This window comes from Leishmania braziliensis, chromosome 14 (assembly GCF_000002845.2).
Source record: "Leishmania braziliensis MHOM/BR/75/M2904 complete genome, chromosome 14".
In the NCBI taxonomy this organism is placed as follows: Eukaryota; Euglenozoa; class Kinetoplastea; order Trypanosomatida; family Trypanosomatidae; genus Leishmania; species Leishmania braziliensis.
In genome coordinates, this window is record NC_009306.2 from 331,586 (window position 1) to 350,874 (window position 19,289).

Sequence of the window (19,289 nt, forward strand, 5' to 3'; positions counted from 1 at the left end):
CATTCACTTCTGTGTGCGTGTAGGAGAGGTGAGAGGAGGGAAAGGAGGTACGATAAAGGCGCGGTGCGTCACCAGAGACGCTTAGTTTCCCCCACCTCCCCCCCCCGTCTCGCGTTCCCTAAACAAAGCTGTCGAACCTTTCATGACACACACACACACACACACACACACACACACACACACGTGCCCATGCATATCCACATGGGCAGGTCCCCATACGGGTGCCTCTTGCCATTCTTAATTCATTGACGCATCACAAGAACGCTGCACCGATACGCGCAGAGCGTGCAGACACACAACGACTCACAGAACGGCTTCCCTATCTCTCCTGCTTTCTTATCCTTCGTTCCTTCGCCATCAACGCGCCTGTGCCCCCCCCCTCCCTCCACTCCCGAGCTCCTGCACCGCCGCAGCCTGCAGCCAAGCTTCTCCCTTCGTCAGTAACACCCACCACCACCCGCACCCGCACCCGCACACACAACCTCGTTTTTCACTAAGGAGGAACGAATATGTGTGTGTGTGTGTATAGGACAGCTAGAGTTGCATCACTTGAGAGTAAACAGCTAATCAAGCTGACGTGCACATGGCGGAGTGTGTCGCCATGGAGGAGAGAAGTACAGCACACGCATGCAGGGCACGCCGATGCCACGTGCAAAGGAAGAAGAAGAGAGAGGGGGGGGTGCGTAATGGCACCTGTGCTGCGCCCTCTCACCCCCTGCCACAATTTACCCCCTTCCTCTCTCTCTCCCGCTCACTCCACCAGCCAAATTGTCGAACGTTCAGTCCTTCTCTGCGGATTTCTCGATTGGGTTCTCGTCCTCGATGCGGAGCATCTGAAGGATTTGGTTGTTTTCACTAGTGGTCCATTGAGGTTGACATCACAACGTTCGCACCGACAATGGAGGAGAACGAAAAGAAACGAGCAAGAGAGAGAGAGAGACAGAGCACTCTCACCCAAGACACACCGCCCACATTCTCGCACGCAAAGGCGCAGACACTTCCTCATGCACTGCAGCGACGCACAACTGCAGGTAGGTGCCACCAGTGCAGCGCAGCCCATTCCACCCTCAAGGACGCTGCCCCACTAGCCTGCTCTCTCGCATCTAGCCTCTTTCTACTCCGTCAACAGCCACTATCAACCTAGTCCCGCCTTTTCAAAGAGATGCACGACACCGCGAGGAGGAGGAGAATAGGGGTTCATTCTTGTAGCTCGTTTCTTCCTCTGCAGGGCCTCTTCCACTCTCCGTCCCTCCACTCCCACACTTACGTAGAGTGGGCGAGCGATCAAGAGAACCTGCGTCGACGGAAGAAAAAAAAAAAGGAAGAGCAGCGCAACCACGCTCTGCGGCCTAGCCGAGGAGGGGCGTACTTTTAGTACTGCGTTGCTTACTTGCACTGGAGGTCGGCTCGGGCGTGCGCGTCCTCCCTCCCTATTCAACTCACACACCTACAGCAGTACACATGCCTCTCCTCTTCAGCCGAGTTTAAATTGCCAGGACGACGGAGGCGGAGGCAACACTCTGTAAGTGACGTCTCAGCTGTTCCACACCGACGAATATAGCCACAAGGGCATGGGGTCGGGATAACCTTCTGGAGGGCAGCGGCAGCAAGTGAGCGTGTGGGAGAGCTGCAAGAGACAGAGTGGTGGGAAAGCCTCCCCCCCCGCCCCTCCTCTGCTGCCAAGCACCAATGGCATGCCTGCACAGCACAGCTATGAAACCTCTTCGAGCGATGTAACGCTGCAGCCACCTATCGGAGGAGAGGGCGAGGACAAGAAGGCGAACTCTGATCATCGACGAAAAAAACATCGATGAAGAGAGGAACGCACGAGTACACGCACACACACACACAGAGGCAAGGCACAGCTGACTAATCGCTCGTTTCACATGCGGAGCTCACACGGAAGGTGGGATGGGAGCAAGGGTGCGTGCACACACACACACACACACCGACACAGGGGTGCAGTATTGCACCCATCAGACGCAGGGTGGAGAGCTGAGGAGTGGCGCGAAGGAAACAACAAAGAGAGAGAGAACGGGCAGGGAAGTCAAAGAGTAAATGAAGCGTACGCGTGGCTGTGTCAATCATTGCGGTTGATGCATATTTCTTTAAGCCGATCAGTTCCGCACGTGCGCGCGTGAGTGGGCGCTGGATTCGTGTAAGTTCGGGCTTGAACACCAGTACTGGCTGCTTGTGCCGGTTCTGTCCAGAGCCCAGAGCCCAAGCGATCGTTGATGATGGTAGTGGCGGCGGCGGCGGTAGTGGAGCGAAGGGGTTTCTTTTTTATGCACATGTACGCATGGAGGCGGCGCCGCTCTTTATTCACTCGTTTCTTTCCTGTGTGTGTGTGTGTGTGTGGGGACTTGTTTCCCATGCATGCGCAGCAGGATGAGAGGTGAAGAGAGGCACAGAGGGACGAGAGAGGATTGATGGCGGCGGTCGTGCAGGTAAGAAGAAACGATCGTCGGCCCTGCGGCGATTACATTGCCTGTTCCTTCCCCCTCCTCGCTGTTTTAGGCATGGGAACAGCTGCCGCAAGAGGGGGCAGGCAAAAGGAAAAGAATGCTGAAAGACGGCCACTCACACACGCCCACACACAGCTCTATGCGGATGCCAGCTCTACTAAGCCTAGCCAACCAGCAATATCACAATTATTCCTCTTTCGATCAACTTGCTCCAGTCGCTGTGGATGCTCCATCCACGGCAAGAGGACGCTGCGGTTTGAAGCGACCCTTCACCAGCCACCCCATCGCTGCTGCTGCGGTGGCCGCCAACACCGCGATCGCGCCTCTAGTAGACATAAGCTTCTAGGGATAGCGTTCATCAGCGACCGCGCTGGCACCAGACCAGGCAACTTCATGCGGCGCCTCATCGATCAGCTGGACGCTGTCCAAAGCAGCTATGCCAGCCATTACGCCACCGTCGGCGACATCTGCCGGCTTCGCCCGCACCACGCTGCCAGCGGCTTCGTTCATGATGTACTGATTTGCATCGGATGACAGGGTGACGCCGTAGATGCCAAGCTCCGAGCTCACATTGCTCTCCACCACGTGGATTTGATTCTGCCGGAAAAAAATTCCCTTCATCACCGGGCAGTGAATTTTGCGCATCAATATGTACTCACGCCGGATCTTCTGGTAGAGTGGGTCGTCGCTCTTCGTATCACGCAGCAAGCGCTGCATGGCTTCGCCAGCGATGAGGTTGCCGCCGCCCTCAAGCTGCGGCTTCAGCACATACCGCTCTAGGTGCTCCACCGCGTCAGCGATCCAGTACTCCGGGTCGTCGATCACCTTATCCTTGTCGTTGCACTGCTGATTCTTGACAGACCGGCCATACTCATCGTTATTCAGCGAGTACTGCGGTACAAAATGTTCCGCCAAGGCAGCGGCTTTCTGCTGGTCACCAGCGAAGCTCACCGGCGCCAGCACCTCCGACACATTCGACATGAGCTGCTGCATCTTCTTAAAGGTCATCAGGTGGTACGGTATGCTCGGGCACTTGACCGCGTTGGACTCCTCGATCCACTCCCGCGTCTGCCATGCTGCATCCGTAGGCAGGTCCTGCGGCACGTAGGTGCTGCGGAAGTAGGTCACCGCTACGACGTACTTCCCCTCCACAACCAAGAAGGGCGGCTGCAGCTGCTCGCTCACGACTTCCTTGGTCTCCGTGCTGTGATTGCAGCTGCTTTCACCAAGGTTAGCGTGCTCAAGTCGCATCGTTTCATGCAGCTCAGCGAGTGTGCGCCTCAGACTTAACACACGGTGAGTCTCGAGAAGCTCCAGGAGCAGCTTGTACTGATCAGCCGTGTTCATCTCGTTTTTTTGCACAACGACGAGCACAATCGGCTTCAGCCTGACACCCGTGCGGTGCTGATACTGGCGAAGGAAGCCTGCGCAGGGGACAGCACTGCGCCAAGCAGCGACCGCCTTGGCAAGTGCCGCCGGCACCTGCACTGCCGAGTTATGCATTTGGTCCGGCACGTACGCGGACGCGTGTTGGTGCGGCGAGGCGGCCACGACGGATGACGTGGAGGGCGAGGACGCCTCGACGTGCTCGAGGTCCGCCGCAGCCCCGGCGTTCATGTCAGCCTCGCGGAACTTCTGGAGGTAAGCATGGAACTGCTGGACCAGCGGGGAGAGCCCGGCGAAGGAGCAGCTGATGGTGTTGAACTCGATGTTCTTCCACTGTCGCGCCGTCTCTGTCGCAACCGCCGCTGCCGCCGCACCAGACAGCGTCACCGAGGCCGCGGCCTCAGCAGGGGAGACGGGACTGCTGCTCTCAGAGTCAGCGGAGCTCATGTAGTCGGAGCGGAAGATGCCCAACATTAGCGGCTGGTATACCGGAGCCTTGGCCCTGTCAGGGGTGGTCATGTACACCCTCTCCAGGATGGAGAGCAGCCGGCCTGTGAAGTCGCGATCACTCTCTGCTGTCGACCGCATCGAGTCACGCAAGAACTCAAAGTTGCGCGCCGTGCGGTTAATCGCTTCATTCCACAGGAGCTGGAGGCCGTACAGCTCGCGCAGCACTTCCACCTTCATGGGGAGGGGACGCAGGGACAAGGCAGGATGGGTGACGTGGTAAGTGGGGGGCTGACGCATGGCAAGTCCCAACTGAAGGCACTTGGCTGCGAGCTCCTCCTCGCTTGGAAGACCCTCGAGGATATCGTCGGCAGCTGTCGCAGCTGTGGTGGTGGCGGTGGTAGCCATTGTGCTTGTCTCTTCCTTCGAAGGGTGGTACGGTGTGCGGTGGGTGGAGAGAGGATGCGCTCCTGCTGAAGCGCCCCTGCCCGAGAATCAAACAAAGCAGAAGCGAGAGAAGTGGGGACCACTGTGGAAGCGACAGGGTGGCAGCAGAAAGAGAGAGAGAAGTGGAGCGTGAAATGCCAGCAATACACAACAACACGGCGGTGTGGAGCTCTATTGTTCGTTTTCTTCTTAAACTTTACCCTGCCCGTTCGCTGCCATCAAGCATGAGTGCTGAAACTCCCCACGCCACTCTGCCACCCACAGGCCCCATCGCGTGGTGGGAGGCAGCCGTACACCCGCAATGAACACTCACCTATCTGAGCGCGGCCACTGCCTCAAACTCTACCCACTCACCCGTCTTGCAAGTTGCCACCTGGTGCATACGCCTCGAGGTGGAGGTAGGCACCTCGCCAGCGAGTGGGCACCGGATCGCGGATGCGACGCTCTGAGGGCTGTCCCCCTCCTTTACCCCGTCATCGGGGCATAGTGCGAAATAGTCAAGACAGCAACCACATCAGCCTGGATGGGAACCATGCATGTCTGCGTCTGAAGGCAGAGGGGAGGGGAGGGGAGCACGTCCAGCCCACCGCGAGAGAAGCAAAAAGGGAGACGAGGTGGCAGCAGAAAAAACGGGGGAATTACAACCAAAGCGCTTGGCGCCGCCAGACCATTGCAGGCACCACACTGCAGTCCACGTACATGCAGAATGATCTCTGTGGTCCTCGCCAAGAGAGCAGAGAGGGGGGGGGGGGTGGCGCGCGCGCTCGAAAGTGGGGCGAAGGGACGGCGGAGAGGGTTTCCTGTTTTGTTTATCAGCTTTGTGAAGGAATACATGTATGGTGTTGGTGTATTTGTGCGAGGGAGCGAGGGGGGGGGAAGGTGGGCGTGGGCGTGGGCTGCACCAACAGAGTTCCAATGAAATGCTCGATATGGTTGAAAGAGGGAAAGAAGTCGTTCAGTGTAGCGCACGTACGAGGAGACAACGACCAGGCGCACATGCATTGGTCCTCACTGGCGCGGGGGCATAGAGAGAGAGGGAGGGAGGGAGGGTAAGAGGCCAAACTCTGATGCACAATTCAATTTTTTTTTGTAGGCCACGTTAGCGTGCGGATGGGCTCGTAGTGTACGCGTATGTGCTGAGCATGGTGCGGCGAGATCGGGCAAAGTGAAACACTTGAAGAAGGATGAGAGAGAAGATAAGAGGAGGGAAATAAGGCAAGCGCAAGGTGCACACTCAAGCGACTTCGCTGCCTGTGCGTGTGAAGTGATTAGCTGGGTGAATGAGAAAGAGAGTAATGGACAGCAAAACAAACCATAACCATAAGAGGAACGCGGCAAGTCCTTGAGAACTGAAAAAGGCCTGCTGATAAGGGGGTGGAGGTGTGGAACTTGGCTGCAAGGGTTAGAGTGAGTGGCCAGGCGTGGTGAAGGGAGAGAAGCCGTTAGAGTCGTTTGTAGATGGGGCAGGTGAAACAAAGAAGTGCTGCCGTTGGAGAGGAAGTGTTGAAGGGGGCGCGGTTGCAGCGTGGTGACGGCGGTGCGACATTCAAGAGGAAACGGAAAAGGGAAAGAGAGGCGTATTGATCAGCGTGGCGCGGCAAGAGAAGCAGCACAAGCTCAGCCATCGAAGGTGAAGAGGTAGCGAGAGGTGATGGGAGAGAGTAGAGAGTGAGAGGTTATCGAAGAGCGCCAGCTATTGGGCGGTGCAATGCATCGGAAAGAAATCGGCCACAGAAGGTAGCAACAACACCAGCGAGATGCGCAGAGCAGCCAGCTCAAGCGTGGTTCATGATACGGACGTGGCTCAAACAAACCGTTACGCACGCAGCGCCGCACCAGAGATACCGAGGATACGTACAGTAAACGAGTGTACGTACATCTCTGCCTATGTCCGCCCACATCAGAGACTTCCTGCCCCTTTTCTCTGCCGGCAGCCAACTCGTACCAACAGGCTCACGCCCACACACACACACACACACGCATGTGTGGCTGTGTGTGCACTTGCTTACTGGCGTCTTGCGTGCAGATGTGCAACGGGCACACGAACGCCTCCCCAGCTGCTCCTGTCACCACCAAAGATGGCATGGGCGGCGCGGTCAGTCAAGATAAGAAGAGAACATGAACACTAAAAGAAATAACGAGTCGAACTAGCAAGGCAACGCTTTATCCCAAAGACGACGGCAGCAAAGATGGCAGGGCGTGCGTGTTGCTGTCACAGCGACGGCTCTTCCCAACGGACACCGAGGCCCCCCAGAGAGGAAGGCAGGAGAGAGAGAGGCAGACACAAAACACACACACCCACACACCGACTGGGGTGGCCCTATCTATGACACGTTCTCTATGATTTGTCGTTATTATGTTTTGCTCCTTCTTCCACCTTTCGCCACAGGAAGTGGGTAAAGTAGCCGGCGAACGTCGACGGTGAGTCACACATACACTCGTTCCCTCACCTGCGAGTCGGCCCGCTACGCCGACAATTCCCCCAGCGACGAACCCGAGTGGATCTCCACCTTGAAGGGCACGTCCAGCTTCATGTCGGGCCAAAGGGTGGCAATGGTTTCCTGCGTGTGACCCATGATGCGTGCAAGATCGGCGCGGACCTCGTCGGCGACAGACTTGTGCGCGTCCACCCAAACGCAGTCGTGCACGGTGTTCACCAAAAACGCCTTCTCGCCATAGTTGCGCTTTTGGTAGAACTCGCGCACGATGGCGCCGCACATGATCTGCACGATTTCCCCAGCGAGGCCCTGCACCGGGTAGTTCTTCAGGCGTGGCACACTCTTGCGGTCCCTCGTAAAGTCGAACTTGCTGCCGGTAGGCACAACGAAGTAGTACATCGGCTCCGTCAGCATCACGACGCGGCGGATGTTGGTGTTCCAACAAGACGTGTCCAGCGTGCGCAGCCGCAGCAGCCGATCCGCCCCTGCCTCGACGCACCTCGTCACGAGGCTGTAGTACTTGCTCAGTTCCTTGTAGTGGTGCTCCTCGGCCACAATGAGGCGATCCACCTCCTGCTCCGTGAGCCCCGTGGTGGTGGAGATGGTTGAAATGCCGGCGCCGTACTGGCGCTGGAAGGAGAACACTTTCGCCTGCTGCCGCAGCTGGATGTATTGCGGGTCTTTCTTCACCTTCGCCTTGCGCACCACATCTTCGTAGGGTTCCTTCGTCATGAGCGAGACACGTAGGCAGTGAAAGTCAACGTTGTCGCGCAGCTCCTGCATCATGCGCGGGTCGCGGCACAGCGCGGCGAGGACGACGACCTCCAGCTGACTGTAGTCCGCTTCGATCATCATCCCCTGCGCACCAAATCGCGACACAATCAGGCGGCGCAGGTCCTCCTCCTTAGGAATGTTCTGCAGGTTCGGCGACTGGGAGGAGAGGCGACCCGTAGCCGTCACACAGTGGCACAGCTCGCCGTGCACACGGTCGTGGCATTCCGGCAGCACGGCACGGAAAAGGCAGCCCTCCTCGAAGAGCTGGAGTTTTTTCTCGGTAAAGCGAAGCTGCTGAAGCGCGGAAAAGAAGGAGAGGTCGACCGTCTTGTACGGTGACAGCAGCGTTGTGACCCGCTCCATCGCGTCAGCGCCGGATGACGCAGACTTGCCGCGCAAGAAGCGCCGCAGCAGGGGATGCAGCTTCTCCGGTGTCACCATCCACAGCATACCGGCAGTCGATGCCTGCTCCTGCCCATGCAGGCCCTGCGGCGCGCTTGACGGGGTTGGCTGAGAGCTGCGAAACGCATCTCGCGGCGTGCCCAGAACGGAGGCACACTGCGACACAATACTCTTCACAGCTCCCTCGACGCCACCAAGCGAGACGAGCTCCTTCGCATGCACCTCCCATGTGCACCGGGCTGAGAAGGTGATGACGTTGGACGAGGTGAGCTCCGAGAAGTCAGACTCGAACGAGTCGGCGCCCTGAGGCGGCGGCGGGAAGGCTTTGTTGACGTCAGCGAAGCACACCCGCTCTAGCGATGCGGGCCCTCCTCCGTCCGCGCCGGCGCCGACGCCGTCCGTGTGCCCGTCAAACACGGCCTTCTTGATGGCCTCGAGTACGCCGGTGTCCACCAGCGTCTCCAACTTGTCGTGCGCGCAGTTTGTTAGAATGAGGATGTTGCGCAGGTCTGCTGCAGCCTCACCGTCGCCGCCCACCTTGCCGCCTTGTCGCGTCTTCTTGCCACTCGGCTTGCGTGCTGTGGGCGCCCTTGACGCCCCTGTCGATGCCGCTGATGACGCCGCGAGGAGCTGCTTGAGCGGCTCGTAGGCAGCGATGCGCTCCTTCAGCTGTGTCACTGTCACCACATCCGGCCGTTCCGCCACGGGAATGACGTCGTCCACGGCCACCCGAAGGTTGATCTCGCGCGTCTCGGGGCCGGTGGCGGCAGGGCAGTAGAGCGATATCTGCTCCAGCCAGCCACCAATCTTTACCTTGCAGAGCACCACCACGACGGCGGTCTGCTGAATCAGCGCATCCATCGAGCAGCGCTTGCAGAGTTGCTGAATCGTCTGCAGGCTGCGCTGTGCATCATTCATCGTGATTACGCTGCCGCTGTTCTGGCCACCGCTGCCTACGCCGCTGTTGCCGCCAAGTAAGGTGTCTACCTGCATGTAGGCGTCTGGCACATTCGTGCCAGTGACGTAGCACACGGCGTGCGGGAAGAGGCTTGTTACCGGGTATCTGGTTGGCTTCACAGGGATAAAACGAGATCCGAGGTGGCGACACAGACCGCCGCCGTAGATGATGGTGCTGATATCCTGCGGAGAACGGAAGTTGATGCGTTGCCGCACATCGTCGTCCATGGACTGGGTGAAGTCCATTATCTTCTGATGCAGCACCTTCTCCAGTCGCTCGTGGTCGAGGCGCAGTGTGTTGGCAAAGTACGTCACCTGCGACTGCGGCGCCAGCTGCAGCCCCTGCAGCTCCATCTCCATCGACGCCAGCAGGCCATCCATGCGGTGCTGCACCGAGGACATCTGCCGCGTGCTCACAGCGACCTCGAGCTGCATCTCGTAAATCAGCTTCAGCTTTGCCAAGGGCTGCATCGACCCCTTCAGCGGCCCATCGTGATACTGCAGCAGCGTCCGCTCCATTGTGGCCAAGTGTAGGTTGTTGAAGCCCTTCAGCAGGTACTGGGCATACTGCGCACACCATACCTTGCCACCGTTGTACAAGAATGTGCGTAGCCTCACGCTACGCCGCAGGAACAGCAAGATGCGCTTGATGTCCCACCCAATCAAGATCGCGTTCTCGGCCCTGTCCTTCGGATTTGGTGCTTCAGGTGGGCCAATCGGCAACGTGTCCGGCAGCACTACCTCCGGGTCAACAAATTTCTTCACTTCACCCGTCTTGTCCTCAATACTGGCTTGCCAGTGCCGCACCGTCGGCGGGTTCATCAAGCTGAGCGACGTCCACAGCTGCCCCAACACGTCAATCATGCCGTTGCGCGCTGAGAACGGATTATCCGCACGGCGGGCGGCCGTAACACTGGCGCTCGTGACATGCATAAAGTACGCGACGCGGCTCCGCATCGCTTCCTGCAGCGCCTTTTCTCGATTCAGCCGCTCCTGGCTGTTGTAGATGACTTGAATGTGCTCCTCCAGGAGTCGGCTCGCTTGCGCAGTGGCACGCGAATCACGAGCGAGGGTACCACCTCTACCGACGGCGACGTCTGGAGTGCCACCGCGGATGGGACGACCCATGCTATCGACGGTCCTGCCACCGGCGCCGCCTCCCATGAAGCGCGGCCCGGGCGCGAAGACGGGCTCGAGGAAGCTTGGCATGATCTCCCGCTGCACGCTGCGACGCTGCAGTCGGTAGAAGGCGGAGCTGGGGTGCGGCATGTGCGGCTCACCATTCTCCTCCTTCATGAGACCCATCCACGTGATGCGCGAGAAGCTATCCAGCGCTTGGGTCAGCATGGAGGTCAAGTTCAGCCGGTGTGGCCGCTCCAGCCCCAGCTGAGACTCCACGTCCTGGAGAAGAATCGAGAAGGCGCAGTTGCCTTTGCGAGCTAGCGGGAAGCGGGCGAAGCTCTCGGCGGCCGAGCCGGTGCCGATAATGTAGATCAGGTGCCGCTCTGAGAGGGAGAGCGGCTGCACAAACTGGCCGGTAAGAAGATCCTGCATCGGGGGGATGGCTGCCGTGCCGACTGCCGTGCGCGCCGGCGCCGATACAAAGATGAGGCCCCACCGGTCGCTCTCGTTGCGCAGCAGCCCAGTCGAGGTGGCTGAGAGAGACGTGGCGACGGCCCCGGTTCGGCGCCGCGTGGCTTGGCTGCCGTTCGTCGAGGAATACAGCACGATCGCATCTGCCGCCGCCGCCAGCTGTGCTTGCAGGAGCTCTTTGTTGAGCATCGCGCCAGCGTTGATGTCGCCGGAGTGGCTTTGGAAGTTAAAGGCGGCGAGGAGAAATGCCTGCGGGGCGCAGGAAAGCGGTGCCGAGATGAAGTTCTTCCACTCTTCGGCATACGCGTTCAGCACCGCCATGGTGAGCAGCTTCGGGTTCAGCGCCTTATCCTTCTTCTTGTGCGAGATTACTTCGCGCAGTTTCGCGTAGGAGAAGAAGAGGTGGTCAGGGTCCTCGTTCAGCCGGGGGTGATAACTGCCCGCCGGCGGTGGCGGTCGTGCAGGCCTCGACGAGCCGATAGCGTTCTGCAGGAGTACCACGCTCGGCGACTGTAGCGTTGGTACGAAGACGGCGATGAAGGACGCACAGAAGAGACTGATCCACTCCACATAGCGCGACTTGATCTCATCCAGCTTACACACAAGCCGCGCACCGCTCGCAATGTCCTCGAAGGTGATGTCAAAGTTCATGGTGGTCCGTGTGTCCGGCAGGTACACGGCGATCGCGCGGAACGCCTTGCCGTGCTGACGCGTCAGCGTAGCGAGCCGGAGATTCAGCGGACTCTCAAAGTCGAGAAGGTTTCCTATGCACGGCAGCGCTGACGCTATCTCACCGTCCACTGCGCTGTAGTCTGTCTCCTCGCGTACCTCAGCTGCGCGTTCCACCTGCTCCGCTTCGCCCAAGTTTGTACCTGTCACGGCATCGTCGGCGATATCGCCGTCATCGACTACCGTGCTGTCGTGGTGATCGCTGCCACCGTACCCGCTTGCTTCTCCGACGGCCAATTCAGTGGAATCTCCGTAGAGGTCTCCGTGGTGCTGCACCCCAGCGTCTTCGTTGCTGCGGACATCGTTTTCATCAACCTCGTCAACGGTGCTGCCGCTGTACTGACAGGGAGTATCCAGCGGCGCATGCGCTGCGGGTGGAGACGGCTCCGCTGAAGCTCCGGTGGAGGAGGAGCGAGAGACCCGTGCCCGCTTCTTTTGGGGACGACTGACAGGGTCCATCGACGGGGCATACGGGGAGGCGGTGGGGGCTTCAGCGGCGTTGTGAGGGGCAGCGGTAGACTCAGTGGCTTTCTGGCGCACATGCCGAGCTTTGGTGATGCACCGGCGCTTTGGCGTAGTGGTGCTACCGCTGGTAGTGCTTCCTGGGGACACGGCGGTCACTAAGGCGACGGCTGAGCTATGAAAGAACTGCATAGGGGTGCGCAGTGCCCACAGGGTGAGGCTACCGTTAGGCGTGGCTACCGCTGCTCCAGCCGACGGAGGCCCTCTACACAATGCGCTGTAGGCGTCATAGACCATAATGGGGTGACTGCAGGAGATGTGGGCCGTTCCAGCAGTAGCCAGCGCAGCTACACGTCGTGCACCAGCTGCATGATACATGACGATGGTTTGCTCTCGCAAGATGCGAGTGATGTGCACTGTCCAGTTACCTGTGCGTGTGTGTGTGTGTGCCCCCGTCGCCTTGAGGGGGGGGGGGCGGACACAAAGAACACAAAGGAGAGGAGAGAGAAAAAGGGGGCTCAAGAAACGTGATAAAAAAATGCACACGCACACACAGTGTGCTCGTTTTCTCTGTCTGGTGTCGTTGTACGCGCCTGTGCAGCACACGCTCCGTGCCTGTATGTCTGTGGCGGCGTATCGCTTAGAAGTGCGTGCCGGGAAAAGGGCTATCTGGAGTAATCGATGAGGATGTTGTCCCCCCCTCTCTCTCTCTCTCTCTTTCTCTTGTCTGCGCGCGCACACAAGCAGTAGCCGTGTCTGAGAGCGCGTGAGTACATATATATATATTTTTTTTTTCGGCGGAGGAAGAAGAGAAGGAGGGGTATGTGTGTGTGTGCGTGGCAGAAGGGAAGGGTGACGCAACAGCGGGCGGAAATGGCAGAAATAGGTGGGGAGTTTCCAATCAAAGGAAAGAGAGAAGTAGAGGAATAAAACAGAAAGGAGAGGGGAGAGAGGCGAGTCTGAAGGGGGCAGCGGTGGTGGGGATAGGCTGCCGGCAGCTTCTACAGAAGGAGTTGACTTCAGCTTTTGCCTCGCACACCCCTACGGACAAATTCGCTCATATGACCCTTCGCAAAGGGTGAAGCGCAGCGATGCCATACGGCCCACTTCCCTTTCACTTGCCGTATCGGCACCGCCGCCTTCACGCCCGCTCTTTCTCACAACAATGAACCCACCGAGAGGGAGGGTGAGAGGTGGCGAACTCCGCCAAGGCCCGGCACCGTGACGCCCTACACGGTTACATTTTCTTTCCGTTGTTCGTCGTTGCTTGGAAAAGGGAGGGTGGGTGGGGTGCGCGTGGGTGCCACAAACGCCATCACGTGCAGCCGTCACTTGAGAAGAGCAAAAGTGGAATAAAGACGAGTCATGGCACCGACGCACACCGCGCCCCATACGGAGTCCTCCCCCTCTTCCTCTCTTTTTCAGTGACACGAAGTGAACAGGTACGAGATAATCATCCAGAGAGGAGGCCGTGGTCCTCGTGTGTGTCTTGGAGAAGGGGATGAAGAGTGGCCTCAGCAGGAAAAGACGACGGGGGGGGGAGACGAGTGACGAGAGCCCCTTAAGCAGTCACACTACAACACCCGCCTCGTAAGCATCCCAGACACCTTCTTCACTTGTTTACCGCAGCAGCCGCCACTGTTATCTGCAACTCACCTTTGCTGTGGTGTTTCGACGTGCACTGCCGAAATCAATCGCAGGTTTCTTCGCGCAGCGACCTCGTCGTCTTGAAGAGCCCCCCCATACCCCCGTACCCCCACCCACCCCCACGATAACCACAGCAGCGCGACCACCGGCATACGCCCACACAAATCCAGACAGGCCCCCTTCTTCCTCCCTCCCTTCCCACCACCAACTCAGGAAGAAAAAAAAGAAGCCACTCACGCCTGCACTACCGCGAAATTCTCTACTACCGCTAACATTACCCGCACACAACCCCCTCCCTCCTCCCCTGCCCCCCACACACGCACATCTATACGGCCTGATACGAGGGGCGTATCCCATAAGTGAGCGACATCTCCCCCTCCCCCTCACCCTCCACACATGCACAGACAGACAGACAGAGAGATGGCGAGAGTGAAAACACGACATCACAGAGCCAAGAGAGGTCGAAGAACGGCAGCAAAAAGAAGAAGAGACAGAAAGCAAAAATGTCTGTTAGTGACGTCCTTAGAGCCCACTATGTCCGAACGTCAACCCCCGACGTGGCGAGGGAGGGACAACATTAAAAGCGAGTACAGTGAAGAGCAAACGGAGACGGGGGCGTGTCCAGGTGAGCCCCCACCAACTGCAGCAAGTGTGTGTGTGTGGGGGGGGGGGGGAGGGGGGAACGTACACACGCATAGGCATGCCCAGTGGCGTACATGTAAGAGGGAAAGCGTCGCTGGTGCGCGAGGAACGGAGGTAGGTGATTTGGAGTGGCAAAGAGCCCTGTCCTCTTTGAATCACGAGCTACACCTTCGCCAGACACAGCACCCCACCCCACGAGGCGAGCACGTGCATGAGAGCGCGGCTGTGTTTGCATACGGCTTTGATAAAATGGTCTCTGTCGTCTGTTGCATGTGCGCAGGCGCATTTGCCTACGGCTCTCTACTGAATGCTTTTTTCGAGGTTCTTCAGCACGCGGCGACCTTCGCTGCGGTCAATTTTGCCGCGCGCACGGGCGATGAGGTGGCGCACGTCGCTGCGGACTTGCTGCGCCTTGGCCGTCTTCTTGGCGATTACCTCATCGTGCTCCGACAGCACGTCGAAGAGAAAAGATGCGACCTTTTCAAGCTCGTCTGGTGTCTCCGTTGCCTCCTGCTCGCACATCTGCATGATCAGCTTCACCCAAGTCGCTTCCGACGTCTCTGTGTCAGACACGACGCTTGCCACGTCATCCTCCGAGAGGCGGTCCAACAGCTGCACACAGCAGCGAGCGTTCTGCGCCATTACGACGTACGAAAGGCCCTGCGAAATACGACCCTCCTTTATGTACTTCTCCGCCATTTCGATCACCGTTTGCGGGGACGGCGTCGCTGCTGTACCAGCACCAGCCGCAGCGCCGTTGTTAGTTATGCCCTCACCGCTCCGGATGGCGGCGCGGAGCTCCACGAGTTCTGCCCGCATGGCTTCCACCTCCTGTATAACGCCCGAGTTCACGATCTGCGTCAAGGCCGCCTGCAGCTTGCGGTTCTGCTCCTCCAAGGCGCTCATGCTTGCGTTCATGCGGGCCAGCGACTCGCTCAGCTCCCGCTCCACGTACGCGTCGATCCACTTGACGGCGTTCTCTCCGAGCATCCGTGGTGTCTCCTGCAGCACCTCCTCCAGGCGACGGCGCAGCACCTCCTTCTGATTGGCACGAATGTTCGAGTTGAAGGCGGCGCTCACGGCGGTGTCCAGCTCAGTTCGGAGAGTATCACGCACTCCGCGCGTCACGCCAGTGGCAATCTCGCTCGCGACAGGCGCCAGAAGCTTCGCTAGCGCGTAGCTGTTGAAGGCCTGGGAATGGCGACTGTTTACCGCCGCGGCGGCAGGCGCGGCAGGTGCCGCCGCCGCCGACGTGCTCACGGCCTGCTGAAGCTCCGTCATCTGCGCCTCCAGAGCCAGCGAGATGAGCTGCTGATGGTCGCGCATGAGCTGGTCGGGGGTGAGCTGAAGGATCTGTGTAATGTTCTTTACCACGTTCAGCAGGCCCTCGATGGTGCGGCGCAGGGCCTCGTCGCCTTGGTACACGGCGCTGGCCACAAGTCCGTCGAGAGACTGCGGGAGGGTGGCGTTCTGGAGAGCGCTGCGAGCGTTGTTGTAAACGGCCGTTGTAGCCATTGGGTTCGCGCTGATAGCCGCCACCGACGCCGACGCTGGAATAGGGGCAGCAGCGGCGTGGCTGCTCTGGGCCGGACGAAACGGGATCCCGGTGCTGATGATGGAGGGGTCGACAAAGGGTGTGACGTTGCTGCGCGACCCGGGAGCTGCCGCAGCTGCGGTCGCCTCCTTCGCCGGTGCGGAGATCGGAGACGACGCGTTTGGTGTGTTGGTGTTCGTGGCAAGCTGGTACAGGTCCAGCTCCTTGACGGCGTCGACAAGTACTGTGGCGAAGCGGGTCGATTCGTGGTAGCACACGCTTGTTGGCCGTACCGCGCAGCCCATGTTGTACACTGTGGTGTCGAAGTCGTTTTCACTGCACAGCTGAACACGCGCCACCTGGCCATCGTCATTGAAGATGGCCATGGCGTTGCGAGACGTGAGCATCGTCACAATGCGGCCGAACGTGAAGGTGCGCTGCAGCGCTGGCTCTGCGACACCGGTAAGCTTCCACAAACACACCTTTATCTTGGAGCTGACGGCAAGCAGGGCGCTGCTGGGGTCCGCTGCCGGCGCGGTAGCACTATCACCCGCCCCCGCTGCATGGCTGCCGACGAAGCTGAGCTGTACAATCTCATCCCCCTCGCACCCGCTCCATGCCGGTGTTGTCGTGTTGCGCAGGGTACACGCCATTACCCTCGTCGCCTCCGACGTGAAGGCTAGCCAGCTGCCACTGAAGGTGGTGCATATGCTCCTGAGCGAAGACTCCTGCGGCAGCTGGCGCAGCTCGCGACTTGTTGTGCTCAGCTTTGCCTCCAGCATGCTCGTCGAGTACTCTGAGATAAGCTTCGAGCTCTCTAGCACTGCGGCCGTCTTGCCGTACAGCATGAGGAGGTCCGGCATGCTGCTCGTGGGGTTGATGAAGAAGTGGAACGTGTTGATGACTACTTTGTCGACAAGTTTAAAATATGGCTTCACCGTCAGACGCCCCTCCGCGGAGGCGGACTTGTCCTCACCAGCTCGCTGGCCAGCACCTCCTCGCTCGAACACCGCTACCCACACATAAAAGTCACTGGAGGACGCAGAGGCAGCCACGTTGCTGTGAAAGTTGACAAAACGAAGGTCATGCACGGGGCTCTCGTGCAGCCGAAACGCTCCACGCTCGTTGTTGGCGCGACAGATGAGCCGAATCGCACGACGGTTCTTGAGCGTATAGGCGATGAACGCCTCTGACTCACCCAGCACACGTGGAACGTCAGCCTCTTCCTTGAAGATGGCCACCATCGTCTTAAGCACACTCTTCCCGGTGGCAACCGGGATCGCGGACAAGTTCGATACAGACACCATGCTTCTTGGTGGTGTGGGTGGATGTGTCGGGTAGTGCGCGCACCTGTCGCGATGCTCTGCTGTGTATGACAGCGTAGCGTGCAGCTATAGACACACAGAGTCCCTCACTGATGGTGAACAGCGGGCAGCAAAGGACTCCGAGAGGTATGACGAGAGAAATGGTAGAGAAAGAAGAAAGGGCCAGCCGTTATCAATGGCCAGGTGGCGGCGGTGGGGATGGAAACGAAGGGGGAGAGAGACGGACTTGCAGAAAGGGGAAGTCCCACTGGCGTGAAGAAGAATGCAAACTGGAGGAGGAGGAGGTGTATGTGTGTGTGTACGCGGCGCGAGTAGCCGAGGAGCAGTGGTGTGGGAGCAAGAAAGAAGCGAGCACCAGCACCTCAATCACCGTACGCACGCGCGTGTGGACAGGGAGACAGAGAGAAACACCCAAGGAGGGGCAACGCATCACAGGTGGGGTCCGCGGGCAATGTGGATGCCAGGCCGCATTGAAACGTTGTTAAAAAATTAACGGAAAGCGGAAGAAGAGCGCGGGAAGGAGAGAGAGAGAGAGACGAGCTGCATTAAGGCACAGGATGAGTTGGCGTCTTTGCAGCACCATTCAATCAACGAGGGGGGGGGACAACAGTACCGCTCTGGTTCAGGAAGTCAGAGCACCATTCTCGGTGCGAGCACGCGCTGATGCGGCGTAGAGGAGTGGGGGAGTGCACCGTTGCCTCACGGAAGAACCTCCGTCCTTCCAGAACACATCTTGGTGCTGTTCCCCATAGGAGTAGCGGTGTCACTGCACACCGCACGGTGCAGCTGTCGACCCGAGAATTACCCCGGCGTGAGGAGAGTGGGGGAGAGAGATGCACGGGTGGGGTGCCTGCACTATACCTCGTGTGTGGAGACACCGATGCAGGGAAAGGCAAGATTGAGCTCTCTCTCCGGAACCATACTCAGTCATTGCCACCACCCTCTCTGTGCATCTCCAGTTTCCCTTTTGCTCTCTTGTCGCTCCAGTCGCAGCAGTGGTGCACATGCGCGTCACCAGTACATGCATGAGGCTATTTAAGGAGACAGAGACAGAGGGAGAGGGAGAGAGGGACTTCCCGCTGAATATCATCAACTCCGTAACACACAAACAAACAAACAGCGCTTCAGGCACTTCGAAGTGCGCTTACACAGAGGGAGAGAAAGCGAGGGGAGAGAACAGAGGCAGGTGAGAAGAGGTCACAACTCACACCCCCCCCCTCTCCTCCTCCTTCCCTCCCCCCCCGCCCCCCCCACAGCAGTTGATGAGTACATACGAATCGAGTGACTCTTGGGAAATAAAACCACAGAGACACCCTCAGACGCACGCGGCGGCCGCCACGAGGTGTGGGTGAGGGAAGGAGAAGGGTGTTAAGGACGTGAGCCCACACGAACAGGTAGAAAAAGGGAAAGAAAGAGACGAAAGCTCAAGCCACAACTACTCGATAGGGGATTGACCTCGTCGAGGTGTTTCTTTGCTTTACAGAGTGGGGGAGAAAAAGAGAGACCCATTATAAAGAAAATTACCGTGCCCGTTCGCTGCCATCGAGCATGAGTGCTGAAACTCCCCACGCCACTCTGCCACCCACAGGCCCCATCGCGTGGTGGGAGGCAGCCGTACACCCGCAATGAGCACTCACCTATCTGAGAGCGGCCACTGCCTCAAACTCTACCCACTCACCCGTCTTGCAAGTTGCCGCCTCACAGCCGCTCCCACTCTGCCCATTGCCACCTGGTGCATACGCCTCGAGGTGGAGGCAGGCTCCTCGCCAGCAGGTAGTAAGGGCCAGGTGGAATGCGCTCAAGTCATGGTGACACTGTGCCTATAATACGCATAGCGCAAACGTGTTCACGGTCGAGGGATGCTCCGACGCCACCCCATCTCGGACCCGACCTCCGACATTAGGAGCGATGCATTGCTCTGACCTCCCTGCGCCGTAGGCGCGTGACCCTGTCAGCACCAGAAGTGGCTCGGCATGGGCAGGGAGAGAGGCGGGCTGCTTGGCTTCCTCACAGTGAGTGGGAGTGCTGGGCCCTGGAAGGG

General features: G+C 59.0%; 3 protein-coding genes across 3 annotated transcripts; all 3 read right to left on the reverse strand.

Moving 5' to 3' along the window:
* Positions 1 to 2,807: 2,807 nt before the first annotated feature.
* LBRM_14_0880 (putative glutathione synthetase) lies at positions 2,808 to 4,706 on the reverse strand (the record flags this gene model as incomplete). The annotated part of the gene is made up of 1 exon (XM_001563327.2): positions 2,808 to 4,706. The coding sequence occupies one exon, from the start codon at positions 4,704 to 4,706 to the stop codon at positions 2,808 to 2,810; it is 1,899 nt and encodes a 632-aa protein (XP_001563377.1).
* A 2,504-nt stretch (positions 4,707 to 7,210) lies between these two features.
* Positions 7,211 to 12,097, reverse strand: LBRM_14_0890 (putative mitochondrial DNA polymerase I protein C; the record flags this gene model as incomplete). The annotated part of the gene is made up of 1 exon (XM_001563328.2): positions 7,211 to 12,097. The coding sequence occupies one exon, from the start codon at positions 12,095 to 12,097 to the stop codon at positions 7,211 to 7,213; it is 4,887 nt and encodes a 1,628-aa protein (XP_001563378.2).
* A 2,592-nt stretch (positions 12,098 to 14,689) lies between these two features.
* On the reverse strand, positions 14,690 to 17,230 carry LBRM_14_0900 (putative immunodominant antigen; the record flags this gene model as incomplete). Its single annotated transcript, XM_001563329.1, has 1 exon — positions 14,690 to 17,230. The coding sequence occupies one exon, from the start codon at positions 17,228 to 17,230 to the stop codon at positions 14,690 to 14,692; it is 2,541 nt and encodes an 846-aa protein (XP_001563379.1).
* Between the last annotated feature and the right edge of the window lie 2,059 nt (positions 17,231 to 19,289).